The 24,918-nt window shown below is 37.8% G+C and overlaps 1 protein-coding gene across 1 annotated transcript in view; it reads right to left on the bottom strand.

Moving 5' to 3' along the window:
* PLA2R1 (phospholipase A2 receptor 1) overlaps positions 1-24,918 on the bottom strand; it is a 131,931-nt gene that overhangs the window by 36,270 nt on the left and 70,743 nt on the right. The window contains 3 exon segments of the mRNA XM_066279856.1: positions 3,457-3,602; positions 5,673-5,875; positions 23,828-23,997. Coding sequence (XP_066135953.1) covers positions 3,457-3,602; positions 5,673-5,875; positions 23,828-23,997 — 519 coding nt within the window.

Raw genomic sequence — 24,918 nt, 5'->3', positions numbered from 1 at the left:
CATGTTCATGTATTCTCTGAAGGTTAATCACCACTATGCCTGTTTAATAAAATGTACATGGCAGGTTTTGGGTTTTTGTTTTTCTTTTTCCTGATCCCAGCATAAATGTTGCCACAGCAAATGAGTCCGAGTCACGGTAGGTAAACCTCAGCAGTCACCACCTGGTTAGACTTGGTGAGAGGCCCCACAAAGAGCCATCTCCCTGCCTATAAGGTGGAGGACAAATATGTCACACCACAGAGTACTCAATAGATCAAGCAATAAAGCCTCACTTTACAATGAGCCGTCTCACTAAGATCAGTTTCTGAGAATAATTTTGAGGCATTAAAGATTTATAAGATTCAGGAGTCACACTTGAGATAGTGAACACACAATGTGATATACAGATGGTCTACTATAGAATTGTGCACTTGAAACCTGTATAATTTTCTTAACCAATGTCAACCCAATAAATCCAATTAAAATATCTTTAAAAGTCCCAGGAATTACAAGAGATGCATTCTTTTCCTTATGCAGAGAAGCATGCCTATTCTGAAGCACCCCTTCCTCAGATATTTGAGCTCCTCTGCCTAAACAATACAAATCAAAGTAAACTGTTACTTAGAAAACCCACGAGATCACTGGGGCTTAGCTGGATACTGTCCTGATTACATCTTACACTTAAGGTTGTGGACAGGTGAGTATGCCACCTTATGGAAAGCCACACTACCCTCCTTGTATCGAGAACTTATTATTCCTTTCCTACTGACTTCAGAGTCTACAGTTTTTTCCTATATATTCTGGCTTTTAGAAGAATTGCTATTTATTTTTTCTCCATCAATTTTCTAAAATTGTATAATTTCTAATATTATAATAACATAAATAATAAAATAGAAATAGAAAAGCAGTGCCACAGGAAAGAGAAGTATATATGCTAATTATAAGAACTGGTTTATTTGCTATAAATAAGCATTAAATTTGGCTAAACTTTCTGGCAGTCAGGGCGAAAGTAAAACATATACTCAGAGCTTTTGTGATGAGGTACTGAAAATCAATAACTTGACAGATGCTTGGTATTAAATTCAACTAGAAATTCCAAGTGTGAGAACTTATGTAAATAGCAATGATATTTGGTCTTACAGTAAACATGAACCCAAGTTTGCATGCAGTTGTTTCCTACAGAGGAGCTCACTGTATATGACTATGCAAGTGTGTTTTGCGAGTGGCTTAAGTCATGAAGAAAGTTACAATTTAGAACGATGGACACTATCACATATCCCTTGGATCTGTGGCCCCACCTGACACGAAAAATTCAGTTAACCCGGAAGCTTCTTGAAATTTTCTTCAGCTTCAAAGACTGATTCATCAGCTCTGGGGTGAGACCAGCGGGCTCCTGGTTAAAAGGTGTGTCAGCAGGCTTGGAACCCAGCTCTCGGGTCAGCATTTCCTGCAGACTAGGGAGCCTATGGGATGTTGATAAGTGTTCTCAAAAAGAGAGTTGTGGTCAGAGGAAGTACTTCCGTCTAGAAACCTTTACAATACTAATGTATGTGGCAAATTTCCAAGATTGTACATTGCCTTGCAAACATACTTGACCACGAGATCTGCCTTTTCCTCCCAGAGTACCCTATAGGACATACATTGGGGGGATGGCATCAGATTCCCATCTTTAAGGTCATTTTTTAAAGAAAAATGTGTTTATTGACTTTAGAGAGAGGGGAAGGGAGAGAAAGCAAGAGATCCGCTCCTGTATGTGCCCTGACTGGGGATCAAACTGGTAAAATCTGTGCTTTGGGATGATGCTCCAACCAATGGAGCTAATCGGCTAGGACTTTAAGGTCAATTTTTTAGATTTTGGAGATGAATAATTTGATAGATGTTACATATTAACTTTCCTGTGGGATTGTCTCTAAGGAAACTTATGAAGAAGACTAAGATTTCCCTCAGAAAATTGTTTTGGATTTTCTCTTAAAGATTCAGGCAAGTGTTTCATTGAAATTCCAGATTTTCAGAGCTTGGAGAGGAGTAGCTGGTATTGTTTTCATTAAATATATGTATGGAGCCATGAAGGTGTGACCACCCTTAGCCCACAACATCCTCAGGGGAAGGGTTTTGTCTGTCATGCTTATTGGATTCTCTAGTCTACTATGCATATAACAGTGCCCGTTCCATAGCAGATATACCCAAAATGTGTGCTGACCGACAAGAACACTCTAGCAAAAAACGCCAAGGGCTGGCAGGACTTACTATAAGAGGACATGGTAACTGTCTTCAAATATTTGAAACAGGTTAGACTTGAACTGCATTGCTCTGGCTTCCTAGAAAGCTGATCTTTGAAACCAATTGTTAACAATGGAATGGGCTTGCTCCCAAGTAAGGAGCACTCTGAACCTGGAAGGAATCATGTAGACCAGGGGTAGACAACCTTTTTATACCTACCACCTACTTTTCGATCTCTGTTAATAGTAAAATTTTCTAACTGCCCACCGGTTCCACAGTCATGGTGATTTATAAAGTAGGGAAGTAGCTTTACTTTATAAAATTTATAAAGCAGAGTTACAGCAAGTTAAAGCATATAATAATAATTACTTACCAAGTTCTTTATGTTGGATTTTTGCTAAGTTTGGGAGAATAAATCTTTATAAAACAACTTACTATAGTTAAATCTATCTTTTTATTTATACTTGGTTGCTCCACTACCACCCACCATGAAAGCTGGAACGCCCACTAGTGGCCATTAGGGACCAGGTTGACTACCACTGATGTAGACAATGGATGACCACAGGAATGTAATAGAAAGAATTCCTGCATGTGTGTGGAAAGCAGCTCAAGATCAGTTATGTTATTTTCCAATTTAAATTTAAGTGATTTTCTAACTCTATGGAATTCAAGATTCTATAAATTTGCAAGGTGGATACAGGTAAATGAACATGCTCCCATAAATGTAAAATAAAGGGTTGGATTGGAATTTTTTTAATCAGTGGGACTTTCATTTTTTCAGACAAAATCTTACATGGACTTTGATTACAAACAAATAACTAGAAGTGGAGCTGGTTGGAGCTGCTCTGATGAGCCAGTGAACAAAGAACCAGGAGCTCTGCCTACTTGACCCCTTCCTGCTCCTGGGATTCCGGGACCCTTGATCCTCAGTCAGCACTTTGAAAACCAGTGAGCAAGATAATTTCTGAGTTTGGCAGAAAAACTCTAAAATTCTGATTCTAGGTATACAGAAAAGATTTTAAATATCAAAACAATGTCACTTTGTTCTTTGTTTTATGGAAGAGAACTTGGTACAATATAAATATAAAATTATATGCATATATTTTTCTTTTACAACTTGTGGCTAGTGGGTTTGAGGCTGAAAAAAAAAAAAACCTTAACATTTTAAACAAGTAGTAGGGATACTCAACACTAAGTAGCCATTACTGAGAGACAGAATATTTGACTGTAATTTTTCAAAATTAATAAGTAATTTACCGATTAAATTTTGAAAGTAGAAGCTTATTCACGAAATTCTCTTCCTCTATATGGGCAAAGCTTGCAAGATGAGCTCCAAATTCTTCACAAAATGCTTCAGCTTCTCTCCATGTCCTTTTCATCAGTACTTTTTCACTGTGAAATACCTGTGCAGTAAAAGAAAAAGAAGTCAACACTGTCCCAGATCAGGTAAGGTTATTTAATTCTGGACAAGAGAATAACAGTAATATGATTGTTGTCATTATTCTTTAGTAAAAGTTTGACTTTGTAAGGAAAAATAATACTTATTGAACTATAGTTCATCTAATGTAAAACTATTATCTCATTCTATTCTCAATTTTATGAGGATATGATAAACTCTTATCAGTGAGCTCCTTGAGGATCCATTTTTTTCCCTTCTAAATCTCCTGTGGTTTGTCTCTTAATAAATGTTTGTTGAGAGATAAAGAGTCAGACTAAGACAGGTTGCAAATTTCAAGTCATACAGCTACAAATTGGCAGAGCTAGGATTAGACCCAATACTCATTGTTTCCAGCCTCCGTGAATTCCCATCCCACCTGATTGACCTCTGACAAATTAGAATTGGCTGAGTGATCATGAATCCGGCTGATTAATGGCAAGAAATGAAAAGTGAGACCTTGGACCTAGGTCAGGTGTATTTCTAGGGTCTTTGGGTCTGAGCCGTGCCTAAATTCTCTGCTGTTTCTCAGCTGTCCTCACAGTAGCAGGAAGCAGTCAGTCAAATGGAGGGCCTGCTTTTGATTTTATTTAAGATCAGGGATGAGGGACCGAAGACCCAGAGCTCTCGTGCCCCTGCATCCTTTTCATTTTAAACTGCCCAACACTAAGCCTGAGCCTCTCTGGTGCCAGCCTTCAGCAGGCTCTGATTTGCTGAGACCAGAATGAATAGGGTTCCCAGTTCTGTGGATCATAGCACAGCCTTTTCATCTTTTAAATTATATGTCAAAACTCTCCTCCTTTGGGAACCTTTTCTCAAATCCCTTTAAATTAATAAATCCTACCACAAGCCCGTCAAACATACCATACATTTGTTGACATATATTAGGGTGATATATATTGGAAAAAATCACTGGACTAAGAGTTCCAAGATCAGGGATTTACTCCAACCCTGTCAATAAATAGTTGTGATCTTGAGTAAATCACTTCCTCTCATTAGCCTCAGCGTACTCATTTCTAAGGTATAACTTATTGCTCTGAGAGATCACATCTGGGTCTATTATTCCATGAATTGAATGTAGGATTATACATATGTACATTTAAATTGAGTGCATTCACATGCCATCTACAGATATTCAATATCTCTAGAGATAGAGGTTATCTCCATTCTGCTTTGCATATGCCTATGTACCTGAGAAGAACTTGCTCCCTTGATTTTAGAAATCTCTATTTATAAAATAAACCAAAGACAAAACTGTCAAACAAAAACATCATATTTCAAAAATATGTATTGCTGAGAAGATTATAGGTATTGATATAATTCTAAGATTTAGAGCTTTTTTGAAAAAAGTCATTTCTTCACACAGTTATTTACACACTCACACACACACATTTCAACCGTATGTATTAATTTATTTGATCTTTAGGTGCCTGGCAATCTTCAAAAGCTATCTGTAGCAACAGAATGCTAGTATAGTATTCCATAATGAGGACTTTATTCATTTGCTTACACATGATATGGAACTGCACTCTTTTCATACCTAGAATAATACTGACTGGGACCTCGATATCAATCCTCATTGGGAGGACTTTAATGCAACCAAGGATATGTCATTCTTCTGACTTAAAAATTATTTTGTAATATAACTAAAATGATAGAGAAGTTAACAAATATTAATAAAGCACCTCTGTGCGCCAAGCACTGTTTTCGAGTAAAGAATTTGGCATATATGGATAAAATTGAAATAATGTTGGTCTAGTGAAGAATGCCCCTGTAGCCTGACTGGCGGTGGCACAGTGGCTAGAACATTGACCTGGGGTCCTGAGGTTCCAGGTTCGAATCTCCAGTGTTGCTGGCTTGAGCTCAAAGTTGTTGGCTTGAGCAAGGTGACACTAGCTTGGCTTGAGCCTCCTGGTCAAGGTTTGTACGAGAAGCAATTAATGAACAACTAAAGTGATACAACTATGAGTCGATGCTTCTCATCTCTCTCTCTCTCTCTCTCAAAAAAAAAAGAATGCTCATGTAACTTTGACATCACCTTGAAGCAGCTGGCCAGGCCTTGCTCTGACTCCCAGTCCAAATAGCAGGGGTGAAAGGGCCATCTCTCTTCATGCTCAGTGGTGTCCCGACTTCCCACAGGTTGCTTGCATAGGGACATTGCTTTAAAGAGTGTACAGTCCTTCACTTCCCAGCAGCCAGGTGGACTCCTTCCTCGTATGACAACACAGCCACCACTGTAACCTAAAAGCAGAAAACAACTCTTATTATTTTTTAGAAAATCAACACTTTTAATACCAGTCAACCAGAACATTTTGTGCTCGTAAGGTCTCTTAAGAGTGTCGAATAATAGACATCTCATAATGAAGCACCCAGATAAGAACAGTACAGATGAAAAAGAATGCTTTATTGGCACGATTATCTCATTTCTCAACCTCTCTGGAGAAAAGAATAGAAGATGGAAAAGTGAGAGAAGAGAGACCGTGAAGCTTAAAATTTCGACATTTTTGAGCTCAGATAGCAAATGATGGAAAGCTAAGAGCTATTCTAACATGAAACTGAAATATCCCCTATATCTCATCAAACACCAACATCTCTCTACTTTGAATTATTGAGATTTATAACTGTACAGGAAAAAGTTTAATTCACCATTTCTTGAGTACATATGCATGCTGTGCTTTGAGGTTCCATTGTGAAAAATCAATAATGAAAAATGTGTGGTGCTTATGCCTCTGAGAAGCAAATTCAGCAGAAAAAAAAAGATATAAGTGATGGATTCAAGGTACACAACAGAAAACCAAACTGTAAACCCTGGTAAAGAGAGAATGAGATAAATTCTAAAATGGGGTGAAACTCTAAGGGCAGGAGTTGGGGCAAACTTCAGGGAAAGGGGGAAGAACTTCTAGTTATGGACAAAACTCCATTTTATTATTTTCTGTATGTGTTAACATATTGGAAAATGAAACATCTTTTTCCCATAGAAACAATTTCTAAGTTAAGATCCTCAAGTTTGTGATAAAATCTACACAACTAATAAGACAGCTAAAAAATACACTTCAATTTTCAGTGCAAACCCCATTCCAAAAATGGATAAAAACAGAAAGAATGAGCTTTTCTTTCTTGAATCCAGAGCAATCATCTAGTTAATTGAATCAACATTCAACAGCAAACATGGTGCATCTACATCTACATACCAGGCTAGGCTGTATATTAGCTGTGAGACACAGAAGAACAACACAAAAGAAAACAGACAAAACCCAATTCTTAATTCGTGTGAGGCACAGGCATACCACTTAACTGCAGTCAACATAATGTGTGAGGCGTTATAGGAACCATGTGTGTTCAGATTTCTGTGGGGAGACTTCGGAAAGATGATGGAGTCTGCCTCGGAATATCAGTAAAGGATTTCCAAGAACTAATTGTTGAGCTGAACCTTGAAGAATGAGAAAGAGAAAAGAGTTTTCAAGGGGTGCTTATAAAAAAAAGCAAGTAATTAAAGATGAAGCATCTGAAGGCTTGAGATGATTCTGGACCTAAAGGCACTTTTAAAAGTGTAGTCAGTACTGAATATTTGTCTTGCTTAATTTCCCTTCAGAAGTAACTGTTTCAATTTTTTTTTTTTTTTTAGATACAGGGCAACTGGCATTATCCTTGCCAGCCATGGTTTGGTTGTTTTATGGTGACAGCAAGACTAAAGAGAGGGGAAAATGAAGAGTGAGAAAAGAAAAGAGACAGACAAGTTGAACAAAGGACCTCTCCCAAAGGAGCGGAAGAGTGTAAATTAGAAAGATAAAGGAGCTGAAGAACAACTGCTTGTGTCTTCAACAATCCTGGATATCACAGCGACAGCACAGGCCCCACCCGCACGAAGCTCACGTCCTGTGTGTGTGTGCACACTTGCATCAAAGAGATCCGCAGAGGTGAAGAGGACTCATTGTAGACAAGGAAACATAATTAGTATGACTCACATAGAAGAAAAGCAATTCAAGAGAGAGCTGGTCTATAGAGAAGCCATTAGTCAGTTTTATTGAATGAACAGCTAGTTAGTGTTAAAGATGGAGGGTTGAGGTCCAGACAAGGGGAGAGAGTGTAGCATGTCACCACAACTTTGCCTGTATGGAGCTTTGCAGTCTTGTTGAATGTAACTTTGAAATGCAGCTCACAATCTAGTAGGGTTATAAGGGGATGCTGCACAATAGAGGAGATGCTTCATATCTGTGTGATAAAATTATAATAAAATTGAACTGAGAAAATTCACATGGAAGCTCAAAGTAATATACTAATAGGGCTGCTCTAGTGAAAGAGGAAGGAAACCAAGCACTCCCACCAGATTCCTCCATACTTCCTTTAGCAGCAGTATTTGACTTGGAGCCAGAAGTCTGGGGTTCTAGTCCCAACACAAATATTTAGTGACTCAAAACTCAAATAGGCCTGACCAGGCAGTGGCGCAGTGGATAGAGCGTTGGACTGGGATGTGGAGGACCCAGGTTCGAGACCTCGAGGTCGCCAGCTTGAGTGCGGGCTCATCTGGTTTGAACAAAGCTCACCAACTTGAACCCAAGCTCGCTGGCTCAAGCAAGTGGTTACTCAGTCTGCTGAAGGCCCATGGTCAAGGCACATATGAGAAAGCAATCAATGACAAACTAAGGTGTCACAATAAAAAACTAATGATTGATGCTTCTCATCTTTCTCCATTCCTGTCTGTCTGTCCCTATCTATCCCTCTGTCTTTCTCTGTCTTTGTAAAAACAGACAAACAAAAAACCTCAAACAGGTTATATTATTCACAAAAAAGTTTATCTAAAATGGAGGGTTAATAATCCCTTTTCATGGGTTTGGATGAATATTCAAATGAAATGTTGTATTGTGGTACATATATATAATGGAGTACTACTCAGCCATAAGAAATGATGACACAGTGCCAGTTATGACAACGTGGATGGACCTTGAGAACATTATACTGTGTGAAATAAGTAAATCAGAAGAAGCTAAGAACTATATGATTTCACATATAGGTGGAATACAAAAATGAGATTCAGCCTGACCTAGTGGTGGCGCAGTGGATGGAGCGTCGGAGTGGGATGCGGAGGACCCAGGTTCGAGACTCCGAGATCGCCAGCTTAAGCGCGGGCTCATCTGGCTTGAGCAAAGCTCACCAGCTTGGACCCCAGGTTGCTGGCTTAAGTAAGGGGTTACTTGGTCTGCTGAAGGCCCACAGTCAAGGCACATATGAGAAAGCAATCAATGAACAACTAAGGTGTCGCAACAAAAAACTGATGATTGATGCTTCTCATCTTTCTCCATTCCTGTCTATCTGTCCCCATCTGTCCCTCTCTCTGACTCTCTCTCTGTCTCTGTAAAAAAAAGAAAAAAAATGAGATTCATGGACACAGATAAAAGTAAAGTAGTTACCAGGAGGAGGGTATTGGGGGGTGGGAATTGGGGTGAGGGGAGGAAAGAGGGACAAATATACAGTGCCAAAATTATTTGACTTCGGGTGATGGGCACACAATACAATCAACAGTTCAAATGAAATAGAAATGTTTACCTGAAACCTATGTTCTCTTATTGATCAATGTCACCCTGTTAAATTTAATTTTCTAAATAAAATTTAAAAACAAAACAAACACACAGAACAGAAAGGCACTCTGAAAGACATAAAGGGCTACAGCCACCCCTAAGATGTTGCTTCTGTTTTTATTTTGGCTGTTTTCATTATGAAAGCTGGAGTTTTGTGACATGAATTCTGTTTGCAGGTTCAAATAATTTTTATAAAGCTTGAATCAGCGAGTTTAGAATGTAATACACTTTTTTGTTGGTCTTGCATTTTGTCTTCCTCTCCTACTTCAGACAATGATTAAATAGCTTTGGTTTTGGATCCTGTAGCTATTCAACTCATCTTCATTAGTGGAGAAGGAGATGTTGTAACCTGCTATGATGATGAGAAGTGCTGCAGAGGTGTTATTGCTATTCTTAAGTGGTTAACTTAATGGAATATTTGACCCAAATTTTAGAATCTCAGCCCCAAAGAAGCAGTAAAGCGGTATAATAAAGGGAGACTGGGCTAAGGGAGATATAAACAGAATTTATAATCAAAATCATGGGGATGCTTGCAAAGCCAAATCATAAGGGCAGGGCAAGGGAAAGAGCAGGTGTTTTGTTTTTGTTTTGTTTTGTTTTTCAGAGAAATTGTTCTCAAATTCAATAACTCATTTTTCATTGGAGATGAAAAACGATCATCCTACTCCACAGCAGCGAAGCTCACATTTAAACTAATTCCCCTTACCTGCCTTACTCACTTGCTACCCCTTGCCACCCCCTGTCTCCCTCACTCATGACGGGGAAAATTTTCAGTCAGTTAAGAAATTCCAGTTTACTATTCTAGTCTCTTGCGTTTGGCAAAGCAATCTAGCCATGTAAGGTGAACTGAAGTGGGAAAGCCTCCACCTTCTATCTCTCTGGTCAAATACCTGAAAACAAACAAAATCTGCCTGTGGCCTCGGGGCCAAGAGGGTATTGCAGTGGGGCCTTTTCCACGGAGAAAAGTGAAGCTGTTGGAGCAGAGCGGGTGAGCCTACCTGGAGTTCTATCTGCCTGATGCTGTACCAGGCATTTTATACGGCCCGTTCCTTGTTGAACTTGAAGAATTATTTGAGACAGGTATTAGTATATACAGTTTGCAAATGGAAAACTGGAGGGACAGAAGCCTAGTGACTTGCCTAAATCCACACAGTTAATGAGGATTTGATCTAGAACTTGAAAGCAGATTTATTTGAATCTACTATGAAGACAATGTGAAGATACAGAGTAGGCGGGCATTTTATAAATAGTTGTTGAATGAATGATGGAATCTTCCCTTCGAATAATGTACGTACCCCTACTTCTATGGAGCTCCCTCTCCTGTTCCTGGTCATGTTCTTTCCTTTGTGTGGCTGCAGCATTTCCTTGCAGATCTATTATCACATCTTTACCTTGTATGGCAATTACTCATATGACTACATAAAGCACCAAAGGGTGCTCGGGCTGAATTTGTCCTAATTCACATGGCAGTCATTTCATTACTCTAATAAGCCAGAAAGTGGGCTGGCCTGTCTATCCGGCTGGACAGGGGTCTTATTACCCTTCACTCTGAGCAGGGCACTTCCAAAAGAACAAATGTGACTTGCTTTACTGGGATCCCATTTTCCTTGTCACTGGCAGATTTCCATTGACACGGGACAACTGGGGTAAATGTGCACTGGAATTATCCCACGTGCATGAAATATGCCTTCTCTGCAGTGGCATCGAGATCTAGAAACACAAGACTTTTTTACAGAGCCTGAGTTATGGCTGGATGCAAAATAGTAATTTCCAAGTGTTTCTTCTTCACTATACAGACATCTGTGAAACTCTAATAGAACTTGAAAAAGCTTTTTGGAATGTCCTAACTAGTTTTCTTTCACCACTCAGCAGGCTCCATTGATATTGAATCTTTAATCTAAGTACAAAGTACATTTTAGTTTCTATGCATTAGCTTTCCTCTAAGCGAGAAAGGCCCTATTTGTCATTTTCCCTTTAATCAATGGTACTAGTGAGTAAGAATCAAAACTGTTTTTCTTGTTTTACTTGAATAGTTCTCATAAAATACCAAGTACCATGGAGTCTCTTTAATGTTGTTGTTTGTTTTAATAAAAACATCAGAATGTCCTATGTTTTGAGAACAAGGAATTTTGGCATGAAAGAGAAGGTTAAGCAAAAAAGCTTGTAGTCAATAATTCAAATTGAAAGTATCAGTTTAAATTCCAGAAGTATTTCATCTTGCACACATACCCACCTACCCACCCACACAGACACACACTCTCTAGCTCTGTTCACTGAAGTGGCCTTAGAAACAATACACACCAATTGTGATATTGAAACAGTATCATATCCCAGTAAGATGAAATGGGTGTTTCTAGGTCCAGAGCAGAAATGTACATCTTCTCAAACCAGTTAGCAAGGAAGCTGTAAAAGGCTACTAGAGTTATAGCAGAAGGACTCAGGAGGTAGTGCTTAAGGTATTCATTTTTTTATTAAAAAAATAATAATTGCAAAGGATCAAAACATAACACATATATTTAAAACCCTTACTTCATAGTAATGCTAAAAAAAACTGGTCACTGTTGCAGGATACTTATAAACAAATAATCATTTAAAAACTAGTAAAGGGAAAGAATTAAGCATTTATTCTGTCTTCTTATGAAACTATGACAAAGTAACAAAATATTGATTGAGATAAATTACACCTTTATAAATATAGCTCTTCCCCCAGCTATAAATGAAAAAAAAACACCTTTATGGATCAATGGGCCTAGGCATTGATCATTAATGGCTGTTAATATTGCAAAAAGTGAGAAAATTGGACATTATGTGCCTCAAGATAGAACACACACCAACTATAAAATGGTCTTTCCAAAAAGATAAAGAAAATCTAAATTAGATCAGGCCTCTGATTCTAACTATATAAAAATAAAAATGACAGGCCCTGGCTGGTTGGCTCAGTAGTAGAGCGTCCGCCCAACTTGTGAATGTCTCGTTGGGTTTGATTTACAGTCAGGGCACACAGGAGAAGCACCCATCTGCTTCTCTACCCTTCCCTCTCTCCTTTCTCTCTATCTCTCTCTTCCCATCCCACAGCCAAGACTCCACTGGAACAAAGTTGGCCCAGGCACTGAGGAATGGCTCCATGGCCTCTGCCTTAGGCACTAGTATGGCTTTGGCTGCAATGGAGCAATGCCCCAGATGGGCAGAGCATTGCTCCCTACTGGGCATGTCAGGTGGATCCCAGTCAGGTGCATGTGGGAGTCTTTCTCTATGCCTCCCAGGTTCTCACTTCAGAAAAATACAAAATAATAATAATAATAAAAATAAAATAAAAATGACAATTTTATGTAAAATAAAGTGGTAGAGTAGTACACTAAACAACATATGGAGATACAATAAAAAAAGTGCAGCCTGACCAGGTGGTAGCACAGTGGATAGAGCATCAGACAGACACGAAAGACCCAGGTTCAAAACCCTGAGGTCGCCAACTTGAGCGAGGGCTCATTTGATTTGAGCAAGGCTCACCAGCTTGATTCCAAGGTCGCTGGCTTGATTTGAGTAAGGGGTCACTTGGTCTGCTGTAGCCTTCCAGATCAAGGCACATATGAGAAAGCAATCAATAAACAACTAAGGTGTCGCAACGAAAAACTGATGATTGATGCTTCTCATCTCTCTCTCTTCCTGTCTGTTTGTCCCTGTCACTCTCTCTTTCTCTGTCCCTATTCCTCCGCCTCCAAAAAAAGAAAGAAAAAAAAAAAAAGAAAAAAAAAGAAGAAAAGAAATGCAGACTGTAGGAAACTCTACAGGACAAACAACCCTTTTGCATCAACAAATTAAAAAAATAAAATAAAAAGAGGCAGGGCCAAGCAAAAGGAAAACCTAGAGATTAAAGCAGATTTTAAAAGACTTATCAACCAATTGCAATGTGAGAACCTTTTTGGGATCCTGATTCAAACAAACTGTAAAATATATTCTATAATATTTATGGGTGACTTAGAAATTGATTTGTTATGCATTATAGTTAATTACTTTTAGATACAATAATTATATTATATTCATGTTTTTTTAAAAAGGAGTCTTTATTTTTTAGAGATAATACTTAAATATTTATGAATGAAGCAATATAATGTCTGGGATTTGCAATGAAACAACATGGGAACCGGGGTGAGGTGGGGGTGATGGAACAAGATGGACCGTGAGTTGATGATTGATGACACCAGCTGATCAAGTATATGGTGGTTCATTGCACTATTTAGAGAACATAACACAAGGTTGAATTAAATGGCAGAACTACGATTCCATTACAGATGACTATTTTGATAATCTGATACAGGAGAGAATCTTGGTTGAGTTTATAAAACGAACAAACAAACAAACAAACAAAAACCCCCCAAATACTGCAGGCTTCCTGTTCAGGGGGCAATTTATATAGTCAGACTGGACTGGATTAAGATTCTGAAATGGGGCTGAGCTAATGGATTTTTTTGTGTGTGTGACAAGCAGGAAAAAAAATGTGATTTAGGATGGTGTTTCTGCAAGCTGCAATTTAAAAACAGAAAGGAAACACCATGGCTTTTATGTTGCTATTTTCTTCCAAAAAAGATTTACATTTTCATCTTATTCAGAGACAATTTACTCAATGTCAATCAGCGTGAGCAGCCAAACTGAGCCTCACGGTATTATGTATTTTTGCTTCAGGGAAAAGAGAAAAAGTAGTGCCACTCAGATTACAGCAGAAACTTGTGACTGACAAGGAGCGCTGCTTCGTTTCCCAACCTGAGACTTCCAAATATGCCCCAAGGAAGGTAACATTAAAAACCAAGAATTTTGTCTACTCAGAATGTATTAATTTACTTTGACAGGCATAGACATTCTTAACTAAATTCCAAAGTACATTAGAAATGATACTTGAGCCTTTTTTTTTTCTGTAAAAGTATGACATGGACCTTTATTACTCTCTGCATTTTAATAATCATAGATCTGTAGAATGAGAAGTTTGTTTATGAGTGAACTGGGATGTTTCTTGTTCTGAGTTATGCAAAGTCACCAATTACTAAACAAATTTTCTAAACTGATGCTAAAACACACACCCACAAAAATCTTCTCTTAACTTCATCTGGCATACATCTTTAAAAAGGACAGTTAATTAAAACAATAACAAACTATATGTTTTAGAGCATTTTAGGTTCACAGGAAAATTGAGTGAAAAGGAGTTTATTTATGCCCCTTGCCTCCACATACACGAAATGCCCTCCAATGTTGACATTCCATACTACAATGGTACATTTTTTTAAATCTATGACCCCGTATTGACACATCATTATTACCCAAAGCCCATGGTTTAAATTAGGGTTTGCTCTTGGTGTTGAACATTCTGTGGGTTTGTATAAAGACATATATCCACCACTGTAGTATTATATAGAATAATTTCACTGCTCAAAAAATCCTCTGTGCTCTGCCTGTTCATCTGTCCCTCCCCATTGACCCATCAACCACTCATCTTTTATTGTCCTCATAGTTTTGCTTTACTCAGAATGTCATATGATTGAGATCATACAGTATGTAGCCTTTTCAGATTTTTTTTTTCACTTACTAATATGCACTTAAGTTTTCTTTATTTTTTCCCCCACAGCTTTATAGCTCATTTCTTTTTTAGCACTGAATAACATTGCATTGTTTGGATGTACCACCGTTTATTGATCCAGCCACCAATGCAGAATGTTTTGATTGCTTACCACTTTTGGCATTGAGTAAAACTTCTGTAAAAATCCACATATGGGTTTTTGTGTGAATGTGTTTCCAATTTATTTGGGTAAATACCAAGGACTGTGATTGTTGGATCATATAGTATGAGTATGTTTAGTTCTATAAGAAACTGAAAAACTTTCTTAGAAAGTGGCTGTACCATTTTGTATTTCTACCAGTAATGTATGAATTGTTTCTGTTGCTCCACGTCCTAATTAGCATTTGGTGTTGTCAGTGTTTTGGATTTTGGTTATTCTAGTAGCTGAGTAGTGATATCTTGTTGTGTGTTGTTTTCATCTGCAATTTCTTGATGACATACTATATTAAACATATTCTCATATGCTTACTTGCTATCTATGTATCTTCTTTGTTTTAGGTCTTTTGTCTATTTTTAAATTGGCTTCTTCATTTTCTTGCTGGGTTTTAAGAGTTCTTTGCATATTTTGGATAACAGCCTTTTATCAGATGTGGTTTTGACAAATATTTTCTCACAGGTTGTAGCTTGTCTTCTCATTCTCTTGATACTGTTATTTGCAGAGCAGACGATTTTAGTTTTAATGAAGCTCAGCTCAATAATTATTTATTTCATGGATTGTGTCTTTGGTATTGTACCTTTATTTTTTTTAAAAAAAATTGTTTATTGTTTTTACAGAGAGAGGAGGGGGGTGGGTAGCAAGAAATGTATGTGCCTTGACCGGGCAAGCCCAGGTTTTTGAACTGGCAACTTTAGTATATATTTCAGGTCTGCGCTCTATCCACTGTGCCACCACAGGCTAGGCTGGTGTTATATTGCAAAAGTTTTTTGCCATACCCAAGTTCATCTAGGCTTTTGGTCATGTTTTCCTCTGTGAGCGTTATAGCTTTGCATTTTACATTTAGGATTAGGATTCATTTTGAGTTAATTTTTGTAAAGGTTATAAGGTCTGATTTTAGGTAATATTCTTTTATTATCTTTTTAATGTCCATGGGATCTGTAGTGATGTCTCCTATTTCATTTATAATATTTGTGTTTTTTCTTTTTACTTAGTGAGCCTGATGAGAAGCTTATCAATTTCATTAATACTTTCAAAGAATCAGTACTTTTAAAAATTGATTTTCTGGTTTCAGTTTCATTGATTTAAACTCTAATTATTTCTTTTTTCCTTCTTAATTTGTATTTAATTTTCTCTTCATTTTTTCTGGTTTCCTAAGGGGGGAGTTTAGATTATTGTTTTTAGATATTATTTTTCTAATATATGCATTAAATGCTAAAAATTCCTTCTAAACACTGCTTTCTTTGCACCTCACAATTTTAATAAATTGTATTTTTATTTTCATTTAGTTTAAAATATTTCAAAATTTCTCTTGAGCTTTCTTTTTTGACCCATATATTATTTATAAGTGTATTGTTCAAATTTCCAAGTATGTTGGGATTTTCCAGCTATCTTTCTGTTAATCATTTCTAGTTTAATTCCACTATGGTCTGAGGCAGAAAGTGTATAATTTCCACTCTTTTAAATTTGGTAAGGTATGTTTTATGGCCCAGAATGTGGTCTATCTTGGTGAATGTTCCACATGAGCTTGAGAAGAATGTGTAATCTGCTGTTGCTGGATGAAATAATCTATAAATGTCAATTATATCTAGTTGATTGATGGTGCTGTTAAGTTCAACTTTGTCCTTATTGATTTCCTGCCTGCTGGATCTATCCCTTTCTGGCAGAGGAGTGTTAGTCTCCAACTACAGTATAATAATCAATATATCTGTTTCTCTTAACATGCATTTGCTAAGAGAAATAGATAATATGAGTTTTCCCTCATGTATCTTGACATCCTGTTGTTGTTAGGTGCATACACATTAAGGATTGTTATTTTTTACAATACTGACTTTTTAAATCATTACATAATGTCCCTTTTCATTACTGAAAACTTTTGTTGTTCAGAAGTCTGTTCTGTCTGAACTTAATACTGAAAATCCTGCTTTCTTTTGATTAATGTTAGCATTTCTTCAACCCTTTACTTTTAATATATATGTCTTTATATTTAAAATGTGTTTCTTGTAGATAACATAGAGTCTTGTTTTTTGATCTACTCTAATAGTCTGTCTTTTAATTAGTATATTTAGTCCTTTGACTAATATTTATATATGATAGTTATTATTGTTATAATAATATTTATCTTTCCTCAGGGAAGAGCCTGAGGCCCTTAACCTATTTCCTCCAAATACAGCTTTAGAGGTAACTCACTGCCTGTTGCCTATTGGATTAGCCCTGACTGAGATCCACAGGTAGGAGAGGGACCAAGTTATTCAAATAAGAATTCACACTCAGGTACACAGGTATTGAGCCCGGGTTGGTGACTTAAACTTAATACAAGGGCTAAAAGCTTGCTGCATAGGGGCTGGTTCTACTGTAGGTTGTGGATAAAGCCATTGGCTTCTCTGGAACTTGCTAACATGGCACAGTTTCATGCTTGAGAATCCAGAGCTGAGCACACAAGGGTGAAATAATAGAGCTGCAACTCTGGAATCCTGATAAGCTACCGCCAAAGTCCGTGGAGGAGACGGACTAACAAGAATGTTACTGAAATATCAGGATGGCAGCGGAGTAGGCAGATGCACAGACGCTCAGCTCTCACCACCAAACTGGAATACAAATCAATTTAGGAAAAATCAGTGTGAAAAACCATCTCTGGACTACAAGAACAGCTCTCAAAACCAAGGAGCAAAGAAGAAGCCACAACAAACCTGGTAGGGAGCGCCTGAATCTCCCCTGCTTACAGGAACAGGGGGGGGGGGCTGGGAGCCTGGAGGGGATCTCACTCCAGGGAAAAGAGTAGAAGGTACTGCTTGCATCCGCTTGCCTAGCGACCAGGGAGCGAGGTGTGTTGAAAGGACCAGCTTATCTTCCAAGTGGAAAGGAAAGAGAGAGGGACAGACTATGAGGGGCTAAGGAATGCAGGAGATGATCTAAAAAAAAAAAAGCTGACTTACTCATGCTGGAGGCAGCCATAGCTGGGGGAGGGACTGATCCTTCCCCACAAAATAGTACTGAATTGCTTCCAGATCAGAGATCTCCAGACATCTCTCCAGCTCCAATCAGTGCAACAAGACACAGCTGAAAACAAGAAGTGGGGAGGAGGGGCAGTAACTCAGGTCTCCATGGAGATCTGAGACACAACTCCCCCTACTGAAGCTGAGAAAACACCCTGCCCCCAGAGAGATTAGTTGGTGGAAGAGGCCTTCAGAGTCTCAGGTTACACCCATCCCATTCCTGGATACAGTTTCAAGGAAGCCCCCTGCTGAGATCAGTAAACAAGACTATCACCTGTTAAGAAAACAAACAAATCAAGACTTCAAAGCTGCCCAAATCCAAAAGTGGATTACAAATAATAGCTGATACCAACCCAAGAAGACCTAGAAATAACACAACTAAAAACTGGAGGCAGACAACACCAAGCCTAGACTTAACCAGCTCTTTAAGCAAAACACCCAAACACAGACATAATGAGAAGACAAAAAAGTGCAATCCAAATGAAACCATGAGAGACACCTTCAGGAGATGAACTGAGTGATATGGAAATAATCAAACTTCCAGATGCGGAGTTCAAAATAATGATTGTAAGGATGTTTAGGGATCTTAGAACAACAATGGATGGTCATTATGAACACCTAATTAAAGAAATAGCGAGTATAAAAAAGAATCAGTCGGAGATGACAAATACAATATCAGAAATAAAGACCATAATGGAAGGAATTAAAAACAGGATAGATAGAGCTGAGGATCGAATCAGCGAGTTGGAGGACAACTGGAATGAAGGCATGAAAGCAGAGAAGAAAAAAGAAAAGAGACTCAAAAAGTCTGAGGAAACTCTTAGAGAGCTCTGTGACAACATAAAGAGAAATAACATCCGCATCATAGGGGTTCCTGAAGAAGAAGAAAAAGAACAAAGGATAGAGACTTTGTTCAATCATATCATAGCTGAAAACTTCCCTAAATTAATGCAGGAGAAACTCTCACAAGTTCAAGAAGCACAGAGGACTCCATTAAAGAGAAACCCAAAGAAACCTACACCAAGACACATCATAATTAAAATACCAAAGCTAAGCGATAAAGAGAAAATATTAAAAACTGTGAGACAAAAAAAGGCTATCACCTACAAAGGAACCCCCATAAGGATGACATCCAACTTCTCAACAGAAACACTTGAGGCCAGAAGGGAATGGCAAGAAATATTCAAAGTAATGCAGAACAAGAACCTACAACCAAGACTACTTTATCCAGCAAGGCTATTGTTTAAAATCGAAGGAGAAATAAAAAGCTTCCCAGACAAAAAACAACTCAAGGAATTCATTACAACCAAACCAATGCTGCAGGAAATGTTAAGGGGCCTGTTGTAAACAGACCAAAGTGGGAAAAGAATATAGCAAAAAAGGGATACAGCTTTAAAGAATAAAATGGCAATAAGCAACTACATATCAATAATAAATGATCCAATCAAAAGACATAGGGTAGCTGCGTGGATAAGAAAACAGGACCCGTACATATGCTGTCTACAAGAGACACACCTTAGAACAAAAGATACACATAGATTGAAGGTAAAAGGATGGAAAAAAACATTTCATGCAAATGGAAATGAAAAAAAAGCTGGGGTAGCAATACTTATATCAGACAAATTGAACTTTAAAACAAAGGATATAGTAAGAGATAAAGAAGGCTACTACATAATGATAAAGGGAGTAATCCAACAGGAAGATATAACTATTATAAATATCTATGCACCTAATATAGGAGCACCTAAATATATAAAGCAGACTTTGATGGATTTAAAGGGCAAGGTCAATAGCAATACTATAATAGTAGGGGATTTCAATACCCCACTAACATCACTAGATAGATCCTCAAGAAAAAATTTTTACAAAAAAACAGCAGACTTATTGGATACACTAGATCAACTTGATTTAATAGATATCTTCAGAACCTTTCACCCTAAAGCAGCAGAATATACATTCTTTTCAAGTGCTCATGGTACATTCTCTAGGATAGACCACATGTTAGGGCACAAAAGTGGTCTCAACAAATTTAAGAAGATTGAAATCATATCAAGCATTTTCTCTGATCACAATGGCATGAAATCAGAAATCAACAAACAGAAAAACTAAAAAATACTCAAACACTTGGAAACTAAATAGCATGTTATTAAATAACAAATAGGTTAACAATGAGATCAAAGAAGAAATTTAAAAATTCCAGAAATGAATGATAATGAGCATACATCAACTCAAAATTTATGGGACACAGCAAAAGCAGTCCTGAGAGGGAAGTTCATAGCATTACAGGTATACCATAAGAAGCAAGAAAAAGCTCAAATAAACATCTATATAAAGCATAGAGGCAGTAGAAGGAAGGAAATAATAAATATCAGAGCAGAAATAAATGACATAGAAACTAAAGAAACAATACAGAGGATCAATGAAACCAGGAGCTGGTTCTTTGAAAAGGTAAAGAAGATCGATGAACCTTTAACCTGACTGACCAAGAAAAAAAGAGAGAGGACTCAAATAAGTAAAATTAGAAATGAGAGTGAAGAAATAACAACTGTCACAACAGAAATACAAAATATTGTAAGAAAATACTATGAAGAACTGTATGCCAAAAAACTAGACAACCTAGATGAAATGGACAAATTCCTTCAAACATACAATTTTCCAAAACTTAATCTGGAAAAATCAAAAAACCTAAACAGACCAATTACAACAAATGAGATCGAAACAGTTATCAAAAAAGTCCCAACAAAGAAAAGCCCTGGCCCTGATGGCTTCACAAGTGAATTCTACCAAATATTCAAAGAACTCCTATCCTTCTCAAGCTATTTCAAAAATTTCAAGAGGAAGGAAGGCTTCCAAGCTCCTTTTATGAGGCGAGCATAATTCTGATTCCAAAACCAGGCAAAGACAACACAAAGAAAGAAAATTATAGGCCAGTATTCCTGATGAATCTAGATGCTAAAATCCTCAACAAAATATTAGCAAACCAAATCCAGCAATATATGAAAAAAAAAATCATACATCATGATCAAGTGGGATTTATTCTCGGGAGGCAAGGCTGGTAGAATGTTTGCAAATCAATCAATGTGATTCATCACATAAACAAAAGGTAGGAGAAAAACCACATGATAATTTCAATAGATGCAGAAAAAGCATTTGATAAAATCCAGCACCCATTCATGATCAAAACTCTCAATGAAGTGGGAATACAGGGAATATACCTCAACATGATAAAGACCATCTATGACAAACCCACAGCCAACATCATACTCAATGGGCAAAAATTAAAAGCAATCCATTTAAGATCAGGAACAAGGCAGGGGTGCCCCCTTTCACCACTCTTATTCAACATAGTTCTGGAAGTCCTAGCCACAGCAAGCAGATAAGAAGAAGAAATAAAAGGCATCCAAATTGGAAAAGAAGAAGTAAAACTATCATTATTTGCAGATGATATGATATTGTATATAGAAAACCCTAGTCTCAGTCAAAAAACTACTGGACCTGATAAATGAATTCAGCCGGTAGTAGGATATAAAATTAATACTCAAATCAGAGGCATTTTTATACACTAACAATGAACTGTCAGAAAGAGAAGTTAAGGAAACAATCCCCTTCACTATTCCAACAACAACAAAAAAAGTACCTAGGAGTAAATTTAACCAAGGAGATTAAAGATTGTACTCAGAAAATTATAAAACATTGATAAAAGAAATCAAGGAAGATACAAACAAGTGGAAGCATATACCGTGCTCATGGTTAGGAAGAATAAACATCATTAAAATGTTTATATTACCCAAAGAAATCTATAAATTCAATGCAATACCAATTAAAATACCAATGACATACTTCAAAGATATAGATCACATATTCCAAAAATTTATATGGAACCAAAAAAGAACACGAATAGCCTCAGCAATCTTAAAAATGAAGAATAAAGTGGGAGGTATCACACTTCCTGATATCAAGTTATACTACAAGGCCATTGTACTCAAAACAGCCTGGTACTGGCATAAGAACAGGCATATAGATCAATGGAACAGAACAGAGACCCAGAAATAAACCTACAGCTCTATGGACAACTGATATTTGACAAAGGAGGTAAGGAAATACAATGGAGTAAAGACAGCCTCTTTAACAAATGGTGTTGGGAAAATTGGACAGCTACCTGCAAAAAAATGAAACTAGATCACCAGCTTACACTACTCACAAAAATAAACTCAAAATGGATAAAAGACTTAAATGTAGGCCGTGAAACCATAAGCATCTTAGAAGAAAACATAGGCAATAAGCTCTCCGACATCTCTCGGAGCAATATATTTGCTTATTTATCTCCACGGGGAAGTGAAATAAAAGACAGGATAAACAAATGGGACTATATCAAACTAAAAAGCTTTTGCACAGCTAAAGACAATAAGAACAGAATAAAAAGATAAACTACACAAAGGGAGAACATATTTGACAATACGTCTGATAAAGGGTTAATAACCAAAATTTATAAAGAACTTGTAAATCTCAACACCAGGAAGACAAACAATCCAATCAAAAAATGGGAAAAAGAAATGAATAGACACTTCTCCAATGAGGACATACAGATGGCCAATAGGCATATGAAAAAATGCTCAACATCACTAATCATTAGAGAAATGCAAATTAAAACCACAATGAGATGTCACCTCACACCAGCCAGAATGGCGCTCATCAACAAAACAACTCAGAATAAGTACTGGCGAGGATGTGGAGAAAAGGGACCCCTCCTGCACTGCTGGTGGGAATGCAGACTGGTGCAGCCACTGTGGAAAACAGTATGGAGATTCCTCGAAAAACTGAAAATCGAACTGCCTTTTGACCCAGCTATCCCACTTTTAGGAATATACCCCAAGAACACCATAGAATGGCTCCAAAAGAAGAAATGCACCCCCATGTTTGTGGCAGCATTGTTCACAATAGTGAAGATCTGGAAACAGCCCAAGTGTCCGTCAGAGGATGAGTGGATTAAAAAGCTTTGGTACATATATACTATGGAATACTACTCAGCCATAAGAAATGATGACATCGGATCATTTACAATAACATGGATGGACCTTGATGACATTATACAGAGTGAAATAAGTAAATCAGAAAAAACTAAGAACTATATGAATCCATACATAGATGGGACATAAAAATGAGACTCAGAGACATGAACAAGAATGTGATGGCAACGGGGGTGGGGGGTGGGGGGAGGGCAGATGGGGCAAGGAAGGAGGGGGGTGGGGGAGGGGAAGGGCACAAAGAAAACCAGATAGAAGGTGACAGAAGACAATTTGACTTTGGGGGAGGGGTATACAGCACAATCAAATGTCAAAAAATAATCTGGAGATGTTTTCTCTCAACATATGTACCCTGATTTATCAATGTCACTGCAATAAATTTAATAATAATAATAAAAAAAGTTACCTAAGTAATGCACCAACATTCCTCAGCAAGTGACATGGCAGTGACTGTGAATTGATGAAATGTGCCCACATATGCTCTTCTATGGTGCTTATTCACTGGGAATTTTTAGGAAATATTCTTGACTGAGTAAGCCCCTGGGATTCTCAGAAAGAATTTGAGAGGGAGAAACTGGACTTCCGCTGATAAAGGCATGTGTGGTCTTGAGCAATGAATGTGTGGTCTTGACCTTGAACATGTCAAATGACTAATATAGATTATACTTTTTAAAATGACCTGCCACATGTCACCCCCTGAGAGCCTATGGTAATTGTTTAGTTGATTTATGCATTAAGAAAACATTAAGAAAGAATCAAAGGAGGGGGACCAAGAAGTGGAAGAAATTTGGAGCAAAGAAAACAGGAGGGAGCCTGTGTCCCAGGGCCCTCGACTCATGGGGCTGATGTGCGTTCCAGTGTGTGAACCGCACCGGCTCAGACTTCTGACCTGCCGTCTTCCAGGCATACTCTCCTGTGTCATTTTGGTGTTGGAGAGCTATCCAAAAATAATTGTCCTTCGTTTTTGCCACATTACTGATCAAACTGGTAATAAAAGCCTGTTCAAACCTTAAAAAGGAAAAAAGGAAGTGGTTATAGTAAGCTCTGGGAAATATAAAATATCATTTCCATAATAAGGTACACAGAATGGTACCAGAATAAATATTTCTCATGTATTCTTTAGAACACGGAGCAGAAAAATACCCAAAGACCCTGAACATTACTAATAAATCTGAAATGTCAGTGCAATTCCCAGAAATACATGACTGAGGAGAATTTGACTCTTATAGACAAGGTTTAATTCTTTCAAAGAATAGAGTTTGGCTCCAGTTTCGAAATGTAGGGGGCAAAGTTCACAATGCCAGCAATAATACAGTTTTTGGCACAAATGCACCCTCTCTTCCAATCAGGCCACACAGAACACACCATCTCATAATGTGCATGAAATAAGGGTTGGCAGAGGGAAGAAGGAAGGATATTATGCTTTTCTGAATGAGTATTTGCCAACTGAGTTCACACGCAGCCCGCCTCCACACTTGCCTGGTGAGAACGAAACAGAGATTGGAGTAGCAATTTTATGTCTCTCAAATCAGTTTGTTCACAGGCATGTGGAGTCCTTCACTTATTAAAATGTGTGCATAGGTGCAAATGCACTGAAGAGAAATTTAAACCCCTAGGAACAAATCCATGGAAGTACAGCCAGTAACCTTTTCTCCAAACAGCTGAATGAGTTAGTGTTCGCTGTTTGGTGGAAATGCTCCTTTCCTCACACAAATGCATTAAAAGCAGAGTCTAGAAAACATGTGTAATTGTCTTTACGTGACTACCTAAAAGGAATATGTGAGCGCCTGACCAGGTGGTGGCGCAGTGGATAGAGCGTTGGACTGGGACGCAGAGGACCCAGGTTCGAAACCCTGAGGTTGCCAGCTTGAGCGCAGGCTCATTGGGTTTGAGCAAGGCTCACCAGCTTGGACCCAAGGTTACTGGCTT

Source organism: Saccopteryx bilineata, chromosome 5 (genome assembly GCF_036850765.1).
Source record: "Saccopteryx bilineata isolate mSacBil1 chromosome 5, mSacBil1_pri_phased_curated, whole genome shotgun sequence".
Taxonomy (NCBI): Eukaryota; Metazoa; Chordata; class Mammalia; order Chiroptera; family Emballonuridae; genus Saccopteryx; species Saccopteryx bilineata.
This window is presented reverse-complemented; position numbering and strand designations above follow the sequence as displayed.